This window comes from Poecilia reticulata, chromosome 17, assembly GCF_904066995.2.
Source record: "Poecilia reticulata chromosome 17, P_reticulata-male-v2, whole genome shotgun sequence".
Lineage (NCBI taxonomy): Eukaryota > Metazoa > Chordata > Actinopteri > Cyprinodontiformes > Poeciliidae > Poecilia > Poecilia reticulata.
In genome coordinates, this window is record NC_088846.1 from 24023414 (window position 1) to 24048529 (window position 25116).

General features: G+C 38.2%; 2 protein-coding genes across 8 annotated transcripts in view; one reads left to right on the plus strand and one right to left on the minus strand.

Annotated features, from left to right (window-relative positions):
- The first annotated feature begins 332 nt into the window (after positions 1 to 332).
- On the plus strand, positions 333 to 21433 carry cc2d1b (coiled-coil and C2 domain containing 1B). Of its 3 annotated transcripts, XM_008434613.3 has the most exons (26): positions 333 to 487; positions 759 to 890; positions 994 to 1135; positions 4880 to 4983; positions 5466 to 5585; positions 5951 to 6091; positions 6414 to 6726; positions 7342 to 7463; positions 9477 to 9555; positions 10428 to 10511; positions 11275 to 11411; positions 12105 to 12177; positions 12679 to 12806; positions 12884 to 13007; positions 13280 to 13452; positions 14177 to 14302; positions 14386 to 14444; positions 14571 to 14687; positions 14760 to 14833; positions 15010 to 15068; positions 15492 to 15543; positions 15826 to 15925; positions 16000 to 16090; positions 18940 to 19062; positions 19176 to 19218; positions 19814 to 21433. In XM_008434613.3, the coding sequence occupies exons 2-25, from the start codon at positions 828 to 830 to the stop codon at positions 19182 to 19184; spliced, it is 2613 nt and encodes an 870-aa protein (XP_008432835.1). In that variant the 5' UTR covers positions 333 to 487; positions 759 to 827; the 3' UTR covers positions 19185 to 19218; positions 19814 to 21433. The 3 variants fall into 3 exon arrangements, with proteins under 3 accessions (XP_008432835.1, XP_081454137.1, XP_081454138.1); XM_081598011.1 differs by lacking the exons at positions 19176 to 19218; positions 19814 to 21433 and having other exon boundaries at positions 18940 to 19074; XM_081598012.1 differs by lacking the exons at positions 333 to 487; positions 759 to 890; positions 994 to 1135; ... (1 more) ...; positions 19176 to 19218; positions 19814 to 21433 and adding an exon at positions 5052 to 5322 and having other exon boundaries at positions 18940 to 19074.
- A 523-nt stretch (positions 21434 to 21956) lies between these two features.
- The window catches only part of zfyve9a (zinc finger, FYVE domain containing 9a), a 38554-nt gene continuing 35394 nt past the window's right edge, over positions 21957 to 25116 (minus strand). For all 5 annotated transcript variants that reach the window (XM_081598009.1, XM_081598005.1, XM_081598010.1 and 2 more), the window contains exon 19: positions 21957 to 24647. In XM_081598009.1, the coding sequence (XP_081454135.1) occupies positions 24486 to 24647 (162 nt within the window). In that variant the 3' untranslated portion in view covers positions 21957 to 24485. The remainder of the gene's footprint in view (positions 24648 to 25116) is intronic.

Sequence of the window (25116 nt, forward strand, 5' to 3'; positions counted from 1 at the left end):
AGTGGCAGCAATGCCTGTCTGCTGGACAACTGTTGTACGTATCTGTTAAATCTTTTTTTAATTAGTCCTCTGTGGTGGTATTCACAAAGTAATTTTTTTTGGTTAACTGTAATCTTTAATTATCCAAATTGACACAATGAAACAACATAAATATATTACCTGCAGTGATGTGTAATGAGTCTTACTTTTGATATGAGTTCCTAAATATTACCTAATATTCTAAATTATATATTTTAAGTGTTAATAAAATTCTCCAATAACAGATGAACATAATCTAACTAACGTAAATCTATATAAAGTTTTTAATTAATGTATAGATGCGTTCAGCGTTGTCTGCCTGTCAGACATGACTCAGGGCTGGACTTTCACCTTTAGCTGCTTTCAGACGCCCTCTCGCATTGCGCATGCGTATTCAAACAAGCGATGTCAAACCGCAGAAGTGAAGCTTTTCGTGTGATAACTACCTCATGAACTGGTGAATGGACAGGTAAACAGACTCTCTACGCTGAGTTTATATTATAATATTTAAGTTAATCACTGGCGGTGAAGGCAACAAGTAGATTCTGGGTGTTAAATTAACTTTTAGAGTTGGTAAAAAGTAGCATGTTTGGCTAACAGCTTTAGCTGTAGTCAGTTGGCAGATCGTTGTCACACAGCGACGGTTGGGAGCCACCTGACAACCGCTCACATGATTTCAACTACTGCAACCGGAATAAAGACAGCAGGAAACAGGGTTTTTAATGTGTTTTGATTTGCAGGTCTGGTTCGGATCAGACGGTTGTCGCTGAAGGGTTTATTCAACAACAAAAAGCCTAAAAAAAGGCAACATGTTTGGCAAAAAGAAGAAGGCACCGATGCCCAAAGGACAGGGCGCTGCTGCGGCCAAACAGGTAACAACAACAACAACAACAACTTTAAAGCTAAAATTACGTTAAATACAACGGGGAGGTGATTTAAATGTTAAACCTGAAATTTGTGGGATTTTGTTTTTAGATGGGGTTATTTGTGGACTTGAACCCAGAGGAGATGATGGGTGCAGAGGAAAACCTGGACGACCCGGATCTGGAGGCTGAACTTGCTGCTATTACTGGAAATAAAGCAGCTGCTAGAGGAAAAGCCAAGCCAAAGGGGAAAAGTGAGTTCAGAGCTTAACAATTGGAGTTTTGTAAACACACACATTGATTTTGAATGGGCAATTTGTTACATTTTCTGTATATTTTTGCACCTTTTTCTAGGACTGTCACGATTACAAATTTAGCTGGGTGATAAATTGTCCCAGAAGTTATTGCTTTAAATGATAATATTGTTGCTTTGACACCATTTTCAACTAATATAATGCAAGAACATATTCTCAAAGATCAATTAACTTTAAATTCTGATGTACATTTAACACTGCGACTGGAAGACATTTTAAATATGCAAAATAAATAAAACAGAAACAACAAATACAATGAATTATAAAGTCTCTGTAAACAAAATTATCCTTCAAAATAAGGGCTAGTTGAGACCAAAGCACCAGACTGAAGACTTATTCAATTGTTGATAGAAAGAGAGAAATGATTGAGCTTGTTTTAATTTATTATGTGGTTAAGTAAGGTATTGCTTATTGTGACAAGCCTAGTTGCAATAAGTTTATTCAGGCATTAACATTTGTCCTAATTGATTTGTACGAACATTAACATTTGTCCTAATTGATTCTGATACAAGAAAAATAGTTTTAGCTATAGCAACAGTCAGATATTAGATTTTAGTATTGTTTTGATTTGCTTGAGCTGATTCTGATTCCTCTGAAGAAACTATAAAATAAGAAGGTGACTAAGGTAAGACTAAAGGTGACTTCACACTGTGTGCATGTGAATACAGTCACTGTAAAGCATGGTTTTACTATTCTAAAATGATATGAATATGGAAGTCACATTTTTAAGCTATCTTATATTAGCGATTATTGATGTCAGTGCACCTAGCAGAGAATGTGGGTCCTTACCTTAACTGATCTCCACAAGCTTGACATTTCTGAATCCATAACAGACCGACGCTGAGAACTAAAAGAAAGAAACAAAGCTGCTTTGCTTTAACATGTTAATTTCTTCCTGATATCTTGCGATCTAATGTGTCTTTGCAGCCGCAGTGAGCCACAGGCATGTTGCAGAAAACACAGTTTCCTTTCCAGTACTTTCTTTCATTTTCTGGCTTCCTCTAACCTAATTTTTAACATCTGACTAATTCCGAAATTGATTCTACCTTCAGTAAACACTTCCAACTTTATAAAGCTTATGAATGTCTGATTGGAGAAACGTTTGATCTTTGAGTTTCTGACAACTTGTTGACAGTCTGATTTATGTTTACTGACTGATTTGTTTGCGCATGTCTAGATTGTGTGTAATTGCTACTACAAGAAGTCACTTTAGCTAACAAAGTTCACATTAGGGCGATTTAATCTTAGAAAAGTCTGAGTGAGATATTATTATTGAGTATTGGAGTGATGATGTCAGGTGAGATTTATATATTTTCCCAACAAATCCTATGTTTTTGTTATTTTATATTTGCAATAGTTCAAACAAAATATGCATACAGATTGTTTATGATACAAAACCTTTAATGGGTTCAACTGTATAGCCTTACAGACATGATATAACCAAAGTAAACAAGCATGAACATCGCTATCCATTCTTCTTCTCTGTTTAATGGCTACCACTTTGGTAGGTAAGGTAATTTTATTTATATACCACATTTTCAGCAACAAGGCAATTCAAAGTGCTTTACATGAATTAAAAGAAAATACAAACAAAATAACAAACCAAAGGAAAGAAGAAGAAGAAAAAGAGCAAAAGAAGAAAAATAATCTAATGTTGATCTTAACTATGTAAACTAGGTGCTCCTGCTCAGTCTTGCTAAGTATCCTCTGTCTCGGTCTAGTTCCATTTCTGGGTTGGGAGAACAGGAGTCTAAGTATTTCTGGATTCTAAATTTGTAGTTATTCTAATTCTGATTCCATTTCTGGTCTGTATAATATTGGGGTGAGGAGGGAAGAGCATTATGTTTACATATCTTCAAGGAGATTGGAAATATGCAGCCCTTCCAAGGCGACACGGGGAAAGCCAGTTCATAAACAGAATGTCTTGGGTCGGGAAGATTATAAATTTCAATCTTCCCTAAAGTCTCTCTGATACATCTCAGTTCCCAATCATCCAAATTAGTTTGGTCGTTCCACTGAGCCGAAACTAGCGACTTCTCCAAGATCGATTCCATTCCGTTAGTGAGTTTTAGAGTCCTCGTCTCTGTCCACACCAACAGTCCGAGTGTTCACTAGTTCGGCCAAGTCTGTCACAAATTTGTCGATAATCCAGGAATCCACAAGCTCCAAACAGCAGAAATCCTGTTATGAATAAATCCAGGGTAAATCCCGCTGGGTGTGTCCCCGCAGGACAAGAAGGCTCACCTGTGCCCAGACTTCTCGTCGAAAATTTTATCAATTGCATTGAGAGATCGGTTGACCAGATCCATAATTTGTAGATTTGGGTGATGTGCAAAGAAAGGCTTCAAAAATATAGAAAACGACAGGACATGACAAAAACAGGGCAAGCAGGGCAGGCAAAGGCAGGGAGGGAGCAGAGGAAGAAAGCGTCCGCCTTCATCTCAACGATCATTTGCCTGCTTCTCTCCCACTCCTTGTTTGTTGCATCAGTTCTTTGCATTTCCCTCTTCACACAATTTCCACTTTCAGCTAAATGCTTTGATATTTGGCATAATAATGAGGAATGCACCGATGTAATAAGTTGTGGTGATATTTATGGTGGTATTATCTCTGATAACCGATATTTACTAATATTATATAGATTTATATAACATCGCTTGTTAATATCGACCCAGTTTTACATTTGAGACCAAAACTGATGTGTTTAAAAATGGCTAACATTGATTGATACTGATGTTACTGCAGATGTAGTATTTAGAGTATCCAGTATTTAGATGGGTTCCAGTGAGGAGATCATTAGGACTATCACCAAAAATCTTTATTTAAAATACATGTTTTAAATGACCCTGCAGCCATGGTAAATTTAATCACTTTTATTTGTTGTTTTATGGCCTAATTTGTTCAGTTCTTAGTACCTTTGTGTTTCTCTAAATCATTTTGCGATCAGGCTGCTAAACTAGCGATCACTAAAGGTGATTTGGAGGAAGACGCCTTCCATTTGTATTTATCGCCGGCCATGCAAGATCATGTCATCCAGGATGGATGTGAATGAAAGGTCTGAACAAAGCTTTAAACTCAACTTGGTGAACAAACAAGGTTTGCTTCCTAAAAGCATCACTGGAAAACAATGCAGTGATATCACTTTCAGTTTTATGACCTTCAAACAGGTGGGATATTTTCTTAGTAGTCTGTACTTTGATCTGTCCAGGTTGTATAGTAATAATAATGATCTCATTTCTTTTACTAATGCATCCCTGACCCATAAAAGACCTCCTGATGTTGGTAGAAGAAACCCGTCTGGGTCCCTTTTAAATTGGACTTGAACTGATCAAATATGATGGATATTCTGAACTGTTTTGGTCGAAGGAAATCTCAAATTAATCACAGATTAAAAGTTTCAATTCAGTGTTTTTGAATTGTTTACAGATTCCCTTGAGTCTGACTGAGATTCTGCAACTAATGACTAGTTTAGTAATCTATTAATCTAGAGATTAATTGGATTAAAAATGAGCACATTCTGCATATTTTTTTATTTAACCATTCAAGCGGTGAGGCTACAACTATGAGGAATTTTGGGGAGGACATATTTACAAAGACGTTTTCTGAAATTATAACATTATTATTGTCTCCATGATTCCTGCTGTTTAACACGTGAAAACCTGACTGCATGTCTGCACGTTGTAGGCCCTCTGCCCATGGAAGACATCGCAAAAATGGCTGACGAGTGCATGCGAGACATGGATGAGGATGATGACGACGACAACATTGAAGATGATGAAGATCTGTTGGTTGGTGCTGAACGTATTACTCCTCATGTCAGAGCAACTGATCATTTTCCAGTGGTCTCTTCATTTTTTCCAGAGCTCTATTAGTATTAGGGCCATAAAAATAAACAGTAAAGTCAAAAAGCTATGAGAATAAAGTCGTAGTTTTACCAGAATAAAGTTATGTTGCGAGAATAGTCGTACGAAAATGAAGTATAATATCATAACCTTATTCCCGTAATTTTATTTCTTTTATCTTCTTACTGTGGCCCTAATATTCCATTGAACCAGAAAAGTTATTTTCTTTTTAACTCAAAGCTACAGCTAGTTCACCCTGTAGAAGAGGAGCAGAGCTTCCTATAGGTTAGTAATGGTAAACATTAATTTAGCAGCATTAAATGATCGTTTGAGATCATCTAAGATCTCAGATGATCATGCCACTGCGCAGGTGGAAAACTTTCCATTCGTCTGGTTGTTGATCAGTGGGCGCTTTCTTTCTCCATCAGGCCGAGCTCCAGGAAGTGGTGGGCGACGAGGAAGTCGGGGATGCAGCAACTCCTTCCTCCACATCCTCCGCCTCTGCTGACTCTTCTCAAGTCGAAACAGTCGAGCCCCCAGCTGCACAGGTACGAAACAAACAAAACATTTTTTTCAGTTTTTAGTTGTTGAAACTAGAAGGAAGGAATTTCTGCCCTAATTTCCTGTAACGCGAGTGTTATGACTTATTTTGGAAACAGTCCAACTGGTAGTTGTTTCGGTTGGACGGCAGCTTTAAGTTCCTTGCCTGGCTTTAATGTTTTAAATGATTTGTGTTTTTCAAATTCTACACGGTCATTATTTTGGTGTGTATTTCCTTGGATTGTTGCTCCTGTGCAAACAGCAGAGGTTTGCAGCTCACAGTTTGCATATTGACTAATTTATTCGACTCTGGCTCTTTTGTTTGTTTGTTTACGTTGCCTGCTTGTTTATTTTTTGCATGTGGCTGAACCAGGAAGTGAAAGTCTCCACAGCGCCGCCCGGTAGCCTCCAGCATACTCTGGAGGAGCGAGCAGAGATGTACAAGACGGCGATAAAGAACGCAAAGTCTGCAGGAGAGACATCTAAAGCCAGAAGATACGATCGGGGTCTGAAGGTTGGTAAAAATGCACCATGATGATGAAGATGCAACTGATTTAAAGGCTCACTTACAGAGGATATGTCTGAATTAAAAAAAGACGCGTGTTTTTGTGAAAGATTTATTTAGAATTTTTTCCTGTCTGTTGAAAGGAAGTGAGATTTCAAATTAAAATATCCTATTTGTTCTAGAAGTTGATAATACTGACCTGAATTAATACATGTTCATTTCAACAGTAAAGAGCCTCCGTTTTATTTTGTGTTCAAAGCAGAGATTGGCAAGAATAGAAGAAGTTTTTTAAGTGATTAAAAAACGTTTTATTCTGCTTTCCTCTTGACAGACTCTGGAGTCGATGATAGCCGCTGTGAAAAAGGGAAAGCCTGTAAACGAATCGGAGATCCCGCCGCCTGTAGCTACCGGAGCCCCGACCGCCGCGCCTCGACCCGCTGTCCCTTCCAGACCCGCTCCCCCCGTCCCCTCGCGTTCCGAGCGGGAGACGGAGACGACCACGCTGCCGACTGCCTCGCCCGACGCAGTCACACCCAGCAGCGAAGAAGAGCAGTCTTCTTCTGCTGCTAGCGTACCGACTCTGAGCGACCGTCCATCGCCTGAGGAGACTCCTGCTAAGCTGTCAAAGCCCCAACCGACAGACTGTAAGTTTTACAGTTAATCATTTATTTTAATATAAAAAGAAGTTAAGTTTCAATAAACAAGAGCCAAAAAAAAATTCTATCCTGTTGGCCAATCCTACTGGCATCTCTTTTTATCATCTTGTTGGTACCAATGAGTTTAAATTCAAACTAGCTTAATCGCATGATAAATTAACAAAAGCTCAATGATTTCCAAGTGCATGATTCATTGTTTTCTCTTTTCTCTCTTTCTACAAGAAATATATATGGTAAAAGTCTTCATTTGTCTCAAGTAGACCTTTTTTTAAGGACAGTTTTATTTATAGAGACTCCATTGTTTCTTTTATTTGCTGTTCTGTTGCTTTGTTTATATATTTTGGAAATTTAAAATGTTAAATGTTCATTAGAATTTAAAGTTTATTTATTTTTGAGAATGTGTTGAAAATGATCCCAAAAGCAGAATTTATCATGACAAATACATGCATGTATGTTGTTCGATACATAAACTTTATTGATATAATTGTTTATAAGTTTGTTCTGTGTCAGAGACTCGTGCCTTTCATTGGTCTGAGTGGAACAGTTGACCTGCTGCCTGAATGAGGCTTTTCTCTCTGGTCACCGTTTCCTCCTCCGTTGCAGCCGTGAACGGGGCGACGAAGGCGATGCTTCTGGAGAGGCAGAAAGAATACAAGCTGGCAGCTCTGAGAGCGAAGAAGGACGGAGACATGGAGCAGGCGAAGCTTTACTTCAGGACCAGCAAGGTGAGTTCAGTCACCCTGACAAACGTGTAAAACATGTGTCCTCTGTGTAAAACATCACGCTTTGTTATCCAAGTGAAGTTTTGTTTTTTATAAAAAAGCAGCTAACGGCTTGGTGGACAGATCCTCAGAAAAACTGCAAATACAGTTTTTTTTAAATATATTTTATAGATCCTGTTTTGCATCTGCAGGTTTTATCTCATTTGTTTGAATGAAATTCAGTCAGGTTGTTGAGCAGAAAATGACTTTGAAACAATTGACAATGTTTTTGTCCTTATTTTCAGTGTTTCCCCTTAAACATTAACTGTTAAAGGCTCCTGCTGAAATCACATAATATATTGATTATTATGGTTTATTAAAGACTTAAGATTTATTTATTGCATTTTTATAGTCATAATTTTAGATTTATAAATGTTTTTTTTAAGTTCAAGTAAATATATTTAGGGCAGTCAAACATAAAGTTTCATTTTGATCATGTCTGCTATTACAGCTGGGTGTTTATTAAAAGGATGAACAGAGTGGTGGGAGATTGAACCAGAAACCCCCAGAATTCACCAGAAGTTTACATTTTAATGTGGCTGCTGCTCAGCATTTTGTCTCTTTTTGCTGTCTTGTTTTTCATAACCTTCATAAAGACTTTAACAAAATCCGTGTTTACACTCGCGGCCTTTACCTCACGCAGGCTGCTCAAACCCAGGCAGTGACTTAAATATACGTTATGTTGTTGTGCAAAAGCCTCAGCGTGTTGTTGGCTGCTGCAGATTCTGCTGAGCAGCGCTGTCCTCAGTTTGGACGGACTCTGGAAGACCAGGAAGCTGCTTTCATCTTGCATTTTATCACCACTTAAAACTCACCGGACAGGTTCAGTAAGAAAAACGTTTTAACATTTCATACCTCCACTTCCCATTATGAAACGCAACAATGTTATCTGTTCTGGTCAAAACAACATTCTTAGTAGTAAAAATTCAAACTAAGGGTATTAATAGTTATCATTTGTGTTAGAAATTCACTCTTAGAGATCTAGAATTACAACAACCAGAACGTCAATTTGAAGAATAGTGTTCTAGATTGCTTATATGTTGACTGTTGATAGGACGAATGTCATTTTTTAAATCTTATTTATACTCTTAATATCAAAATAATGTAAAATAAATACAAAGAAATAAATAAAAGCACCCAAACTAAAAACAATATTAAGTAGTAAACTGTATCTACTATAAGAAAGGGGATCATCAGACTGGTTTTATCAAGTTTGGATGCTAAAAATGAAACCAGATCTTCTGAGTTTCACATATTCTACCAAACTACCACCATAAACTAGATTTGGTTGAGAAAAGCTGTTATTTTTTCCATTTTATTTATGTCAAATGTTATCTAAGGTTGGTTTGTTTGTGAGTGAGGAAGTATATCACTCTAGAAATCAGAAATGCAATTTTTTTTTTTTACGAGGAAGAATAGATTTATTGATTTAAAAAGGAAAAGAAAAGCCTATTAAATGTGAAAATGGCTTGCCATAGAGCCAACACTCTGGCATCTTATCTAGGGTTTACTTTAAACTGTAGGGTTGCATAATATTTAGTGGTATGAAACCATAACTTGTTCCTGAAGCCAGAACCAGCTCATGCCTAGTATAACAGATTCAGACACCAAAACAGAAAGCAGAGCAAACGACATGGACAGAAATGTAGATTTAGATAATATAAATAAGATTTATAAACTGTAATTTGTGTTATTGGAATACAAGGTTCAGGTCTGTTCTGGAGGAAGGTAACCTTATGTGATTTCTGTTGTAATCAATATGTCAAAAATAATATACTGTTAGGAGAAACACTGTAAAGTTTGTCACTTTAGCTACTTAATTAAACTGTTTTCCTCAATCAGACATTTAAGACGTTTGCGTTCTGTTTGTCGGAGCGAGTTGCTGCCATATTTCCCTCAGAGGAATGTGAAGTGAAATATGCCAACAATGCCAGAGCTGACACAAGAGCATCATTATTTGGGTTTGTTTTTGTGCAGAACTTCGATGCAGTGATCGAGGCGTTGGAGAAAGGACAAGCAGTCGACCTCAGCGGCCTTCCTTCACCGCCTGGAAAAGGTCAGGAATGCTGGAAATGAGTCGGGTTTTAATAGGGGAGAAGATCTGAGTCCTATGGAAGAATATTGCTGTCACAGAGGAAAATAATAGACATCATCACCTTATAATGTGATAATTATATTGGAGAATCGTGATGCGTATGTAAATGCGATGAATTTATTTCAGATGGTGTATTGTCCCAGTTGATCTTTCCTCCAATAACATCCTTAGCAGACAAAATTCATATCCAGATTCACTTTATTTTTTACAAAAAAGAAAACAAAATGTTACTTTTACAAACCAATAATTTACCAAAAAAGGAATGGAGTCCTCTGCATGTCGTGTTGACAATTAGTAGCAAGTCACTGCGTCACGTTTTCTTTTATATACTGGGCGTAAATTTAAGGTTTAGCATGTTATATTGATAATTTAACTGCTAAAACCAATGCTAGTCATTGTCAGCGAGCAGCTTTCTGCTCTCTATCAGGAAGATGGAGGCGTGACGACGCTGCAATGAGGTCAATTATAGCCAAGACTTAAACCTGCCTATAATTGAGAAATAAGACTGTTATTTCTCTCTTAAAGAGTTTAAGAAGTGTTTTAATACCCCCAAAACTTTAACTTTCTGTTTAATTGGACTGAAGTCGTTTGAAACTAAATGTTCAATCAACCCTGATTTTCTTATTAAGGCAACTTTCACAAGGTTTATTATATCAAACCTGGCTTTTCCTGGACTCAGGATTATAACTAACTGGATGTAAATGGTTTGTGTTGTGAAATAACATTGAATTTACACGACTAAACTATTTTTGGTGTGGGAAATTTCACCAAATCACAAATGTGTAATCTGTGTTTTAGTGCCTGGGATGAAATATTCAGCTCTTGTGTTTCAGGTGCAGGACAAATCTCTGCTGCAGTGAGCAAACCTTCAACTGAGCAAAACCTGCAGGCCGCCCAGACTGTTACTGCAGCATCTGGTAGTTACCCATTAAATGTTTAATTTCCAGTTTGTTTTTTGTTGTGTTGTTACTAAGTTCCTTTCGTTCTCTTTCCAGTTAACGTTTCTTTGAGATGTTTTGTTTGTCTCATGGAAAGTGACTTTAAAGAAGGACAAAACGTTAACAAGGCCTCAGTGAATCTGGGAGGAAATCAAAAGCTGTTGTAAAAGTTACTTTAAACTCAGAAACATTTCTTTTTGAGTTTAAAGTCTGCATGTCTAGATGGTGGATTTTAATTACCTGTGGGAATGAAAGTGATGGTAACACCTGATTTAGAGGGCCGACCCACAGTAACAGTTTCTAAACTGTATGGGAAAGTTTAGAATTTGATTTAAATATTTTCTATTCAAATATTTTGTATCGCCAAACTTTATTTCACATCTTTTTGTCAACAAGTTCGTCCTTCCAACCATCCACCCATCAGTCCGTCCATTTGTTTGTACGCCTGTCCATCTGTCTGAGCAAATCTTCATCCATCTATTATTTATCCATTGATTATTAAATTATAACCAATGTTTATCAATCTATCCAGGTGTCTTTCTTCTATATATCCGTCCATCTGTTTAAATTCCTCGCAGACTTTTTTGACCTGCATCTACACTTCCTTATCTTAAAGGAGTGAGCGATAAAAGAAAAGACTCTTTATGTTTGACTTTGGAAAACACGCAGGAACCTTGAGTTGTTATTCTACCAAGAGTCTCTTTGTCATGAGGTAGAAACTGAAGAATTAAAACTGTTTCAGGCCCTGCTGGCCCTTCGGCTCCCAAAGACGTCCTGGAGGCTCTGGAGCAAAGACGAGTGAAATATGTGGAGGCATCGAATCAGGCCAAGGCCAGCGGAGATGACCGCAAGGCCCGGATGCACGACCGCATCGCGAAGGTATGAGGGAACGGCTTTTACTGTCTCTACAGACTGCATGTTTTCAATGCTGCCACACAGCAGGTGGATTATTTTTCACTCCTTTACTGGTGCCTTAAAAACACAAAATGTTGCTGTATTTCGGTTAGTTTCTCATGCAGATATCTTAATTCTCTTGAAATACATCAAAACTAACTTACAAGTAACTTTAAAGAAACTTGTTTTAAGCCAATACTTTCTGAAAGTTGATAAAGAAATACTAGTTCACTTATAACATGGAATAATGTCTTGTTGTCAGTAAAATAATCTGCCATAAATAGCGATTTTTCATTGATATTAAGGAATTATTTACTTAAAACAAACTCATGTATCTTCCTGAAAAGTTACTTCTAAGTACATTTCGGCTTATTTCAAGTCAAGTGATTTTGTTACCATTTACAGTTTATTTTTACTTTTATTTTGCACATACATTTCAGATCCTCACAGGTTTTATTGTATGAGAAATAGAGGACACAGAGTAATGTCCTCCCTAATTTAACTCGTACATTATGTGGAAAGTTGAGCTTAATTTTGCAGTTGGTCAGTCAGTTTACCGTCAGACATGTGGAATCAGAGCTTGAGTGATTTCAGGAAGTAGGATAGAAAATCTGTTTGTTCTCTTTGTAAATCACAACTTATTGTAACTAAAACCGTCTTAATGTTTCTCTGCTACAGCAATACCAGAGCGCCATCCGGGCTCACAAAGCCGGGAAACCAGTCGACTTCGACGAGCTTCCAGTTCCGCCCGGTTGGTACCATGCTGCTAATTTTATTTCATTTTATGGGTTTATGTGCCGCTCAGCTCAGTAGTCATTGAGCGGCTGAGCTCAATGACTACTGAGCTCAGTCGTCATTCACCTAGAAGCTGATTTGTGTCAGCTTCTAGGTATCATAGGTCTATAAAATTCACCAGAAGGTGGTGAGATTCGAGCAGGAGTTTCATTAGCTGAATATTTTTCATGTTTCATGGTTTATTTTGAAGATGGTGAAAAATCTGAAGGCTGTCTGTGATTTTAACGCTGTGAAAACAAAATCTGACCAGACAAAACTAACTCTCTGCTTTCGTTTCAGCAAGAAACAAGAGCAAAAGTGCAAGTTCCACTAGCAGATTATTACATTTATCCAATATAAATGTAATAATGTGAATTATTACGTTTATATTAGATAAATTTAACCTGTAAATTGCTGCTTTTTCAATCAGGATTTTTCATCCTGGTTAAAAACGCTAAGTGTCGGCTCCATGTTCCAGGTTTTCCTCCGATCCCGGGCCAGAAAGTGGCAGGCGATGAACAGGGGCTTGTCGCTACGCTGGAGGCAGCCAGCAAACTCGCTTCCACTGATGTTGCTGATGAAGATGATGATGAGAAGGAGGAAGAGGTGAGTTTTCTGGGTTTTTTGGGTTTTTTTTACAGTAGATTTTTTGTCTCCTGACTTAACGAATCTCTCGGTCAAAGGTCGGTGTTTTAGAAAAGCCGAAGAAGCCGACGTTGGACGTCCCGTCAGCCGGTCCGGAGAAGAAACACTCACCGTCTGCTTCACCTGACAGAAAGTCTCCAGAGGAAAACCTCTCACCTGCAGGTTTGTCTCTGAATCAGCATCGTTTACAGACTGCCTGGATTAAAGTCCAAATAAACAAAACGTTCCCGAGCTCATGATGACATAAATAATATTTGACAAAAAGTTTGGACACCCCTGTAATGGTCTTCTTTAGTTCATTTTTTTGTTTTTATTTCCAAAGTGTGGTGCTGGAAAAGTTTAGCCTTGAAAAGAGCTTGAGTTGTTTTGAGGGAAAAGTGTGTGAATCCTGCGTGTCGCTCCTGTTTGGGTTGATTTCTGTGTGTCCTCTCCAGCCGCTCAGCTGCTGGAGCTTTTGGACAGCAGGAAGAAACAGTTCATGAAGGCGGCTCTGCAGGCCAAGCAGAAGAACGACATGGACCAAGCGAAGGTTTTCCTCCGCACCGCGAAGGGCTTGGACCCCATGATCGAAGCGGCGCGCAGCGGCAAAACGGTGGACATCAGCACGGTGAGCAGTTTACATCTCCACCTTCAGGAAGTTTTCACACCTGGTGGACTCAGTTCGACTGAGGAGGAAAGTACAACAGCTGCTATATTTTCAGCCGGTGGGATTTGCATTCGCACTGCACTGAGTCAAACGATCCAAACTGGTTTAAAAGCTGTTCCCCTCCTGGCCTGTGGGGGCGCTGCACCAATTACTACTGAAGGAACTGACACGAAACCCGTTGAAGAAGACTTGAGTTCAACTTTCTTCTTCATAGAATGGAAACAGAAATATTTTAGCAGTTGAAGAATTAGTTTGGACATCGCCAAAGGGTGTAAAATTACTTTAAATTCTGCTTTTCCTCGATCTCCGGATCGGCTTTACTTGACACGCAGACCCGTTGCCGTGGCAATCGACACAACACCTCCGCTAACCCACAGAGCAGAGGGTGATATATTGACCAGAATGCCCTGCGCTGTCGTCCACTTCCTGTTTTTGGATTGGATTTGTTTGCATTCACACTGCATTCAAACGGCACCAGAGTTCACTTCAACCGAACCGAGGCTTTTTTTTAGTTCGTATCAGAGTCCGATTAGCTTTCACTCGTCTCCAAATGAACCGGACCCTCCAGATCAGTGAACTAGTTTGATTAAAGCGAACTGAACAGGGCTGGTGTGAGTGAATCCTTAACGATGTGTTTTTCCCCCCAAACCGTAAACTGTAACAGAGGTTTGTTGTTCTGTTGAAGCTGCCGTCGCCCCCTGGTGACGAGGAGGACGACTTCATCCTGGTTCACCACAGCGACGTTCAGGTTTCAGAGAAAGCTGGCCCGGTTTACACACAACTGTGCAACATCCTGAAGGAGCAGCATGAGGTGAAACTCTGAGAGTCAAACCCTGACTCTGGTTTCTTCAGTTTTCTTTCTCCAACCGCTGTGATTTCCATTTATCCTCCCAGAAATGCTTGACGTACTCCAAGCAGTTCACTCACCTGGGGAACGTCTCTGAAACCACAAAGTGAGCCTCCTCTGTTGGTTCCTGAAGTTTACCACTGCACTGATTTGTTTTTGGAGCTCAGGATTGTGGTTAAATGCTCTGATTTCCTGGAGGATTACACCGATGTGACGTGTTTGTGTGTTTGAGGTTTGAGAAACTGGCAGAAAGCTGCAAGAAGAGCCTGGACGTCCTGAAGCTGGCTCAGTCCAGAGGCCTTCCTCCCCCCCAGCATCACTTCGAGGAGAAATCCTTCCACACTGTGAGGTGGGAACGTTGCTCATCTAGTCCTGACCAGGTGTCAGTCCTCAAGTGTTCACAGCTTTTCTCTTTTTCTAGAATATTTCCAGAGCTGAGCAGCACAGACATGGTGGTTATCATCGTGAAAGGGATGAACCTTCCTGCTCCCAGTGGTAAAAACATTCAGACGCACTAAACAAAGACAGAATTGGATAAACCAAAGCATTTAGCTGAATGTTTACTGAAAAGTCGGATTCAATATGACTTTTTTTATGTTTACTTTTATTACTAAATATGATTTTAGAAGGAAAAACTATAATATTCTTTATGGTTGTTTTATCTTCCACAGGAATTCAACCAAATGATCTGGATGCTTATATCAAGTTTGATTTTCCGTACCCCAGCTCAGTAAGTTTGTTTAAATTAATATTAGATTTAGAACATGTGGCCAGGAAAGAGGATCAGGGACACTAAAAAAACAAAACTTACTTTTTCTGTCTGAATTTTAACCTTTTTCTCAGAATTTTGACTTTTTTTGTCCAAATTTTGACTTTTTTTCAGAATTTTGACTTTTTTTCTCAGAATTCTTTTTCTCACAATTTTGACCTTAATTTCAGTGGATTGAAGTCAAAAAAGAGAAAAAAAGTGAGAATTGTTTTTCAGTGGTCCTAATTGTCCTCTGTTCATGACATTTATGATAAAATCTGTTTCATGCTTCATTAAAATCTTTTTTCTTTAATAAATCTGTTTCCTTATTAAAAAAACTGATTCATTAAATTCATTAAAAGTTTTTTTCTTCATTAAATCAGTTTTCTGCCTCCTCTCCTGCAGGAGCAGCCGCAGAAACACAAAACAAACGTCATCAAAAACACTAACTCACCAGGTAAATCATGAATCTGATGTCGAGACGCTTTCACTGCTGTTTATGAATATTTTGGAACGTTGTCCAGTGAAATCTCTAAATATAAATTTAATTTCTCCAGACGGACAAACTGTACCTTAAAACAAGAATTAAAATAAATTATTCCAACACTCAACTTTTACTGAAACCATCGCTAGACGCCATTCATTCGTTAAATAGTGTTGTTGTTGTTTTCCAGTTGGTTCCTGATTATGGATTTTTTCCCCCAGATTTTGCTGCTCATGTCGTGTTTTTTCTTCCCAGAATACAACCAGAGCTTCACGCTGTCGATCAACCGGAACCACCGCGGCTTCAGGAGACTCGTGGCGTCGAAAGGCCTCAAACTGGAGCTGCTGCACAAAGGGTGAGGCTCCGTCTCATTTAAAAATGATTCACGTTTACCAAACGACAGAGAGACGTTCCTTTCTTTGGTCTCAGGGGTTTCCTGCGGAGCGACAAGCCCGTCGGGTCGGCGCTCATAAAGCTGGACAAACTGGAGTCACAGAGCGAAATCAGGGAAATTGTAGAGGTAAGAAAACAGAGAAACTCTGCAGAAATGTTCAGCCTGATCCTATTGGTAAATTATTGGTTTGTAAAAGAGTGTTTTATTTTGTTTTGTCTTTTGTAATGTCAATTTGACCAAACTAAAGTTAATCTGAAAAACAAAGTTAGCTGGCCTTTCCTCTGCTGTCGCACAGCGTTTCTGATTTAACTGTAACTTATAGGAAGTTTTTAAATACTTTAATGTAAACACCATGTTTGTTTCACCAAATCTGAACTCTACACACTAAAAAAAGAGAACGTAGCTCCAACTTAAAAAAATGTGTGTTAAGTCATCACGTGTAATCAAATTAAGTTTGTATAAACTTAATAAATTTACTTGAATAAACTTAATTTGGTTACCTGTGACGGGGCTTAAAGCGCTCTGGCCGGGGGCCGGCTTTTGACCAAACGGTCCACCTCAACCAATCTTTATGGTCCGCCTCAACCAAACTGTAGATAATAGACAAAGATGTCTGCCAAACAGAATTCTAGCTCCCGTGTTCTTGACCAATGACTGTAAAACAGTTTGTAATAAAGAAGCGCATGCATTCGGTTCGTCGGTTAAATCAAATGCGATATGAAAGAAGGTGGAGTTTGTCTTACCCAGTGATGTTTTATTGAGGATTTTTGTACATATGTTTTGGCAGTTCTGTGATCATGTCAAAGCAGCCACTTCTATTAAAAAGTGTTTTATTTCCGTTTGAAAGCTGCCCGCTTACATGGAAGGACGACAGAAAATCGCTCTTATAAACATGTAATTACTAAAATCACGACACCCTCACTTTGTATCCCTCTGAAAAATGAACCCATTTAAATAAAGAAATCCCTCCATGGGTGATACCTCGATAGAGGGCGTTCATTTTATAGCGTTAACACAGAGCTGTAAGTGGTCCGGTATGAAACAGGGGTGATAGAACAACACATCACTTTTAAATTTCAATAATCAGAATGCAGAAATTGTTTCCGTTGTTTTAAAAGGTTTATGTCAGCCTGCCTTTTCCCCATCGATATGTTTCCCGACCGCTGCGCACCAAAGGGGGTTAAAAAAAAAGACGCGCACATTGCAAAAAACTCTGAAACAGGAGAAGCGGGACATAAAACGGAGCAACGAACTAGATGTGAATTATGGCATAAAAACAGAGAATCTGATGCTGAACAGTGAAAAATCAACACATGATGTGAAACACATGACGATTAGACGGCGCAGCAGGTGATGAGTGAAGATTACTGATGGTCAATAAACAATAAAATAAATTTAGCAACAGGAAATAAACTAAAGTGGACATAGCAATAAACCAAGAGGATAATACTAATCAAGTGAAACTAAATGGAAATGAATGAAGAACAAAATGCAAGAATAAACTAAGAAACTAAATTAAATACAGAGGAATAAACTGGTATGGCAAGACCTTTCGATCAATAATTAATGCAGAGGACTTTATGGCAAGAATAAACAGACACTATTTCCAGATAAAAGGTAAAATAATATTGTTGAAGTGCCATGGGTTTGTTGAGACCATATCTAATACTGATAATAAATATATCTTACAGACCATAACAGTAAAGAACTTATCACTTATTTATGTTTTTAATTAGATTTGATATATTTATTTCTTCAACATTATTTTTCATGTCAGTGTTAATGTCATGAGGCTGAGACTCCATGACACTTTCAATTTGACTCATTAGAATTTGATTAAGAACCAGATTTGTTCTTTGTCATTTCTGTCCAGTAAAACTATTAATCTATAATCAATAGACAGGTCTATATAAAGATATAATCCATGTTTCTGTCTCATATTTGTATGTTATTAAAAGGATCTGGAACTTTTGTTTTTCCACTGAAAGCTCTGGTTTGTACAATAAATGCCATGTGGGTGAAGTTTTATGGATGATGCTCTGATGTCCCATTCTCCTGAAGGCAGCACAGAGCTGCACCACCAGAAACTGACAAACACTGAAGAGAAGAAGAGTTATGATTAATGTAGTTACAGTTCTATCCATGTTTTAATGTTGCAGAGCTCAGTCGTTTTGCAAATAGTTCAAAGTTTAAACTGGCATGTTGAACATCTTTTATCTGGTCATTTCGTGGAATATTTAACTAGAAAATGGCAAAGAATAAGAATATTTATTCCACTCTGATTGGCTGCACCGAGTTGCACCGATTTTAACTTGAATGTTCATTGCATTTTTCATAGACGCCTGTGAAAATAATTTCTATTCCCATGACTTTTTTGTTCTCTGGGAAATGATCCTGATGATAAATACAGAAACGAGCATAAAAATCAAAACATCTACAATAGTGACAGTAATATTCATAATAAAATAATGGTCAGTGCAAAGTAGCCTGCAAATTCTTTATTGGGGGGCGGTGAGGGACCTGGATGAAGGCTGGGAGGGCTCTGGCCCAAAAAAGGTTGAGAAACACTGCGCTAGTAATGGTAATGTTGCATGTTCTAAATTACTTGCTAAAACATTGACTGAAAGACTCTTATTTAATGTTGAGGGATTGTTGCCTGTAAGACAAACCTTTAGGGCACAGACATTTTACATTTTGTTTTGAGTTGAAATGTACTGAAGTCTTATTTGAGTGTTTAGCTTGTTAATTGTATTGTTAGAAACAATTGTTGCACTATTCAGACACTTTTTATTAAACTGTGTCAATAGCAACGCTATAGTTAATTTATATCATCACTACAAGTTTCAGGATTTTTTTTTTACTTTAAGCCCTGCTGTGAATAGTTAACTCAATATGTAGGTCAAAGAGCTAAACTAATAATAAATAACAAAAAATAATTGCCACTTCTCGTTTTTTTTTTTGTTTTGTCCTGGCAGGTGATGGACGGCCGTAAACACACAGGAGGTCGAGTCGAGGTCAAAGTTCGCCTGCGGGAGCCTCTGAGTGGCCAGGATGTTCAGACGAGCACCGAACGCTGGCTGGTCATCGACTCCTCAAAGGTAAAACTTTAACACTAAACAAAATGTCACAAAAAGTATTTTAGTTGTTTCTTTTCTAAATTTAATCTTTCACATGTTTGTTGAAATGTTTTCTAATTTTCTCCATTTTTTAGGGTCTTTAGATTTATATCCAATTCAAAAGAGTTTCTCTTGAAGGTATGTTTTTTTACATTTGTTTTTTGTGATTTAAATAATTTATTTAAATATATATATATATATATATATATATATATATATATATATATATATATATATATATATATAATCATGTGGTTAAAACCCCTCATAAAACTACTTATTTACAAATTGAGTTCCACTTTCTCGATCTTACACTGGCAGGAATATCAGTTTTGTTTGTTTTTTTGGTGGGCACTATTAACTAGGCGAAAATACTTGGTAAGATTTTGTTTCTACAGTGTAGAGAGGATAGCAAAATCTAAGATTTTTTTTCTGAATTTCTTTAATATTTGTCTTAAAAAAATATTGAATTTTCTTAAAAAGTCTTGAATTGTCCTAAAAATCCTTAAAGTGTCTTAAATTGTCCTAAAAATCTTAAATTGTCTTATAAAGTTTTTAATTGTCTTAAAAAGTCTTAATTTTTTTTTTAACTATAATTATTCCGAGGTGAATAAATACATTTGAATTGTCTTAAAAAGTCTTGATTGTTGCCGATGAAACCTGCAGCTGTTAATCCTCAGTAATCCAGAGATTTGTTTCAGAATGTCTGACCGATAATCTCTTTGCCCTGCAGGTGAAAACGGCCTCAATCAGAAACCTTTGGGACGACAAAGATGAGGTTCGGGGTCTCTGCTGAGGACGGTCACTGGTTCACATGGGACTGCGACCTTCACTGACCTTGGACGTCTTTAAACTTTTGCACATTAGCGCCACGCGGCAGCGTCTTTTTGCACAGGAGACGTTTGGTGTCGTAGAGGCATGAAGCGACGCGACGGCTCAGACTCGGGCGCCGGTTTTCACCACTCAGCTGTGCGTCTCCTGCTGACGCCGAGGAGCTGCTCCCATCCTGCCGGCTAACTGAAATTCATTTCATATCCTGCAGCCAATAATGTGTACATATTCCTCATGTTTATACGAGTCTGGGATTGAGAACTTCACTATGCACTAATACCAAAGTAATCAGAGTTGCTGTAAAATCCTGCACATTTGAAATCACCTTTAGTTGCCAAATCTGCTGCAGACGTTTGTACTGACATTTATGCAACATGGCCGCCGTGTTCGCACCTTCAGTTTCCACTGTTTGAAATCATTAAGCCAAGAAGTTACGAAGCAACTCGAGGTGCATCTTCATTTTAGAGACGACTCGCTCTCAGCGCTTCCTGCTCAGACATGTGTTTTGTTTACAGAGAGGAGCACAAAGCCACAGGAAACCTTAGAATATAAAGACAAAGGAAGGGGTCAGAGGTCACTGAGTAACTTATCTAAAGTAGTTGTCTTTATGTAGCTAAATGATTAGTTTCCTGCTTCACATCACAGCTTAAAGGGAGAAACGATTCCCTTTGTGGCTGGAAACTGTTTATTTTCAGCAGAAAGACTGAAAACTGTTGGATGATGTCAATTAAGCAAAAAAATAATAATTTAGAATTATTTTCAAGCCATTGTTGACGTTTCAGCTCTTTCTGGTTGATGTTTTTAAAGGGCCAGTTACTGTAAAACTTAAGTCATTTGAAAAGATCTTTGTCACCAAGCTTCACATGTAAAACTTTTAGATGACTTAAATAATAAAATTTCTGGCCCTTTAAATCTCCCAGCTGTTTAGCACCAAATGAAGCCATAAAACCTGCTGAGCCAAGTGAGTTTGGTTGCTACATTTCAGTTTTTGTCTTTATCCTGTGCAGATAAGAAAACTTTAATATATATTTTGTCGCCATTTTGTTTTCTGGTGTTTAATCGACTGCAGGTTCATTAAATAATCTGTCAATGTTTCTGTGAAGCTGCGCCGCAACGTGTGTCTGACAGCGTCTAAAACTGTATTAGAAACTAATATCCTGATCATGATAACATCAAAACCAATAATTTTACTGTTAATTTAATTCTGCTGCATAAAAGTTTTCCTGCAAACAAAAAAATGGACATCATTTCATTTTTCTATAAGGTTTATTTTACATATGCTTTTTTTTTTTCAAATAACCACTTCATGACATTTGTAAAAGAAAAATAAAGTACAAGAGTTTTGGCTTTTCCAAACTGATCATTTAAAAAAAAAAAAAACAAAGACCAGTAAACAACTGAACGAGTGCATTTTTCAGGATTTACTGTCAAAATGCAAAAAAGAAAAAAAGTTGATTTTGTCTCCGTTTTGCATGCAGTGTTTTTAGAGTTTTGGACAGAAACATTTTATTATTTTTTACAACAGAAACAAAATGCTACTTTTCTGGTCAAATTGCACCTTTAGCTTTCGGATTTCGGACATATTGCACATATCTGAAGACGTCACTGTAAACGAAGACTCGGGAAAATAATCGGTTTGCTTTGGGGCAGCAGGAAACCCAGTGACGATCACAGGAAGTGGCGATTGTTTCACCTTTTTGTCACGATTACAGAACCTCCTAAAACACCTGAAGGTAAGAAATGATCCGCTTCTAATTGGAAAAGTCGGCTCTTCTGCAGATTTTCAACAGATTGTCTAACGTTTTGATTCAACAGATGAGAAGAATCTCGTGGTTAGATGGAGAATGTCACACAGAATGATTACTGTACAGACTTTTTTCTTTTATTTTTCTCTGTTGCTGGGGAAACGGGAAGAATACATTCGTAGATGTCATCCGCAGGTCCGAGCCGCCGCTGGACGGACCCGATCTCTTGGTAGCTGCACTGCGAGCGGCTGAAGCGTCTCCGGAGCTGCAGAGTTTCTCATTTCGGGTTTTTTTTTGGGGGGGAGGAAGCAGAACGCGGAGCGGAGATACATTCAGCCTCGGATCAGTCAGTGAATTTCTGAAGTTACCTTTTCTTCCCAGAACGCGGCGCTCAACTTAAATGGCTTAGACTCCAGTGCACTGCTTCTGCAATTAGTTTTTATATCTCTTTATATATATATATATACTGTATATATTTATATATTTTTACATTTTTAACAGTTGTTCGCATGATTTGAATAGACTAAATGAGATGCAGCTGAAGAAACGGAAAGTACGGCGGGACTTTTAGACGTTTCGTAAGAGGACACAGACGATAGCGTAGGGAAGAAACGGCTCCTCTTTAAAAAAATATATACAAGTCTATGCAGAATTTGGCGACGATGAGTAAAGCTTAAAGTTAAGCCGACAAATCTTCTTCCCTTGATGACGCTCTGCTGCAGGCACTGAGCACCATGGTGCAAAACAAAAAACAACAACAAAAAAAAACGTTTCTCCTCACGAACGCACCGTCCTCCACCTCCAACGATTCCTTCAGCAGCATCCATGCTACACAGAGGCAGGTTTTTACCCAGAATGCATCGCTTCATCTGGCTGACACAGTGACATCGGAGCAAACGTCCGACAAGAAGCAGAGGAGCCGTCGGGTCTGTCCGGAAAGCCACACTGAGGACCTCAAACTAATGATGTCATCACACATCTGTTACTAAGTTTATGTATTTATTTTTTGGCTTTCAAAGTTTTGTGATTTTTTTTATGACATCAAAAACGCAGAATTTTTTATGCTAATTTAGAAATATTTGCTCTTATGCTAAATATTACTTTACTACTGGAACTGGACATAAAGTAAAGGACAATACTGACACCTGCTGGTGAGAGTTGGTCACTACAACCCTTTTTTGTCATTTTCTTGCTGAAAACTTGTAGTAAACACAATTATGCATTAGCATGAAACAATTTGGGGATTTGTTGATTTTTGCATGAAAAATTAGAAGAGATTGATGTAATTTAGCAGTATAAACAATACAAACTGCATTAATAAAACTATATTTAAACACAACTATTTTTTCTTATGTCTACTGAGTTTGGGGAGCCACATAGTAACTTGTGGCGGCCAGATTTGATGATTTACCAATAGCATCTAAGTTTTATAAAAATGGACGAAGTAAGTAATTTATTTTTTTTGTGGTACAAATCACTTTTGGCAAAAAATGAAGCTGATGAAATTATGCTCCACTTTGTGTTTGTCCATCACATAAAATCCTAATAAAACATAAATTAGTTTGTATTGCGGTAAAGCTGGACACTTTTGGCAACACACTGAGTATTTTTATCTAAATTACTACAAAATAAATGTAAATTTCACGAGAAATAATAAAATTTGGCATCTGATTTGAATTGTTTTTTAAAGTGGGTTTTTTATTTGGATTAGTAAAGTTAATAATTTGGAGCATAACGACGTTAATTGACCTCAGTTCATATTTGTATTTTAATAAAAACCGATGGATCAGTTTATTAAGCCGGAGTGACGTTCACCCCCAGATCGTCTTCTCCAGATCTAACAGAATCGATTTGTTTGTGCCGCTATTGTTTTAAAGATAATAAAAAAAGTTCCAGAGGTCAGAGGTCATCATCAATACCTGCAAATCCAGAGCAGCACAAACTAGATTTCTGCTGCACAAACGTAGCCGAGTTGATCGACATCAAGTTCGTTTGAATTGGTGAATGTGAGCGAGAGGCTGGTTGACCTCTGATGACCTCTGCAAACCTACGGCACAAATTACATTTTTTACAGCAAAAAACATCCGATGCTGATTTTGTTGGAACTTTCATTAATATCTCCAAAGCAAAAGCAGCACAAACGAAACTTTTTGCAGCAGAAACGAAGTCATGTTGATCGATTTCTGTCAGATTGGAAGAAGATGGGAGGCTGGTTGACCTTTCACGACCTCTGGAAATATCTTTAAAATGATAGCGGCACAAATGAACATCTTTGCAGCACAAACGTTTGACACCAATGACGTGTCTGGGTAATGTGACTTCCACTAATATCTTCAACGCAAAAGCAGCACAAATTAATTTTTGCTGCACAAACGTAGCCGAGTTGACCGACATGGAATTTGGTCCGACTTGAGGAAGTTGGTGGGCGGTTGACCTTTCATGACCTCTGGAAACATTTATCATCTTTAAAATTACAGTGGTACAAATGAAAAGTTTTGCAGCACAAAAGTTTGACACCAACTTGTCTGGATTTGAAGGAGGCGGCGGGGCGAACGCCACTCAGGTGTTCATGAGTTTAACCCTTCGGAGGCCGCAGCGTGGCGGTCGGGACAGACTCTCTGCTCGGAGCTTCACCTCTGGATGGAAGCAGACGGCGGAGGATGCATAGGTTGGACTGGAGGAATGCTACCCGGACCGGACCGACCCGGGCCGGACCGGCACAGTTTTCTGGTTCTTTTTGAGGCGCGAATGGTTGGAGGGACATAGGAGGAGGACCAGGCTGTGAGATGGTGCTAAAAAAGAAAGAAGAAGAAGAAGTGTTTGTGTCTCCTAGGAGATGATCTCCAGGATGTAGAAGACGAGCTCCATGACGACGGGGCCTTCGCTCAGCTGACACGCCCCGCTGTGGATGATGGGGATCAGGGCGCTGTCCAGGTCACTCAGGTACTGAGGGAGGAGGGGCTGGCCGTTACTTCCTGCCAGGTAACCCACCTGGAGAGGGGGGGGCGGGGGGGGGGGGCAGAAACGTCAGAACTACAGGATAATACAACAAAAACATTTTACTAAATGGCCAAATTTTCACTTTGATCAACGATTTTATTATAGCAATAAAATGGTGAAAGATTGATGGAAGAACATTTAGTAAAAAATGTAAAAAAAATTATCCTTTAAATTAACTTAAAGCTCAACAGTTTGTGGAAAACCAGCCGTTTCTAAAGTGGCTGAAACTTCACTGAAAAAACAGAATCTTACCAAGTATTTCTGGTCCAGTTTTTACTGTAAATATCTTACTACACTTTAAATAAGACAAAAACTGCAAGCAACAGCAGCTTATTTTAACACTGGTGAAAAAGTACTGGATCCACAGGGAGATTATTTTAATTATAACTACTGTAGCTACAAGTGAAATAATCTGCCACTAGTAGAACTTTTTCATCAATATTAAGGATTTATTTATTCA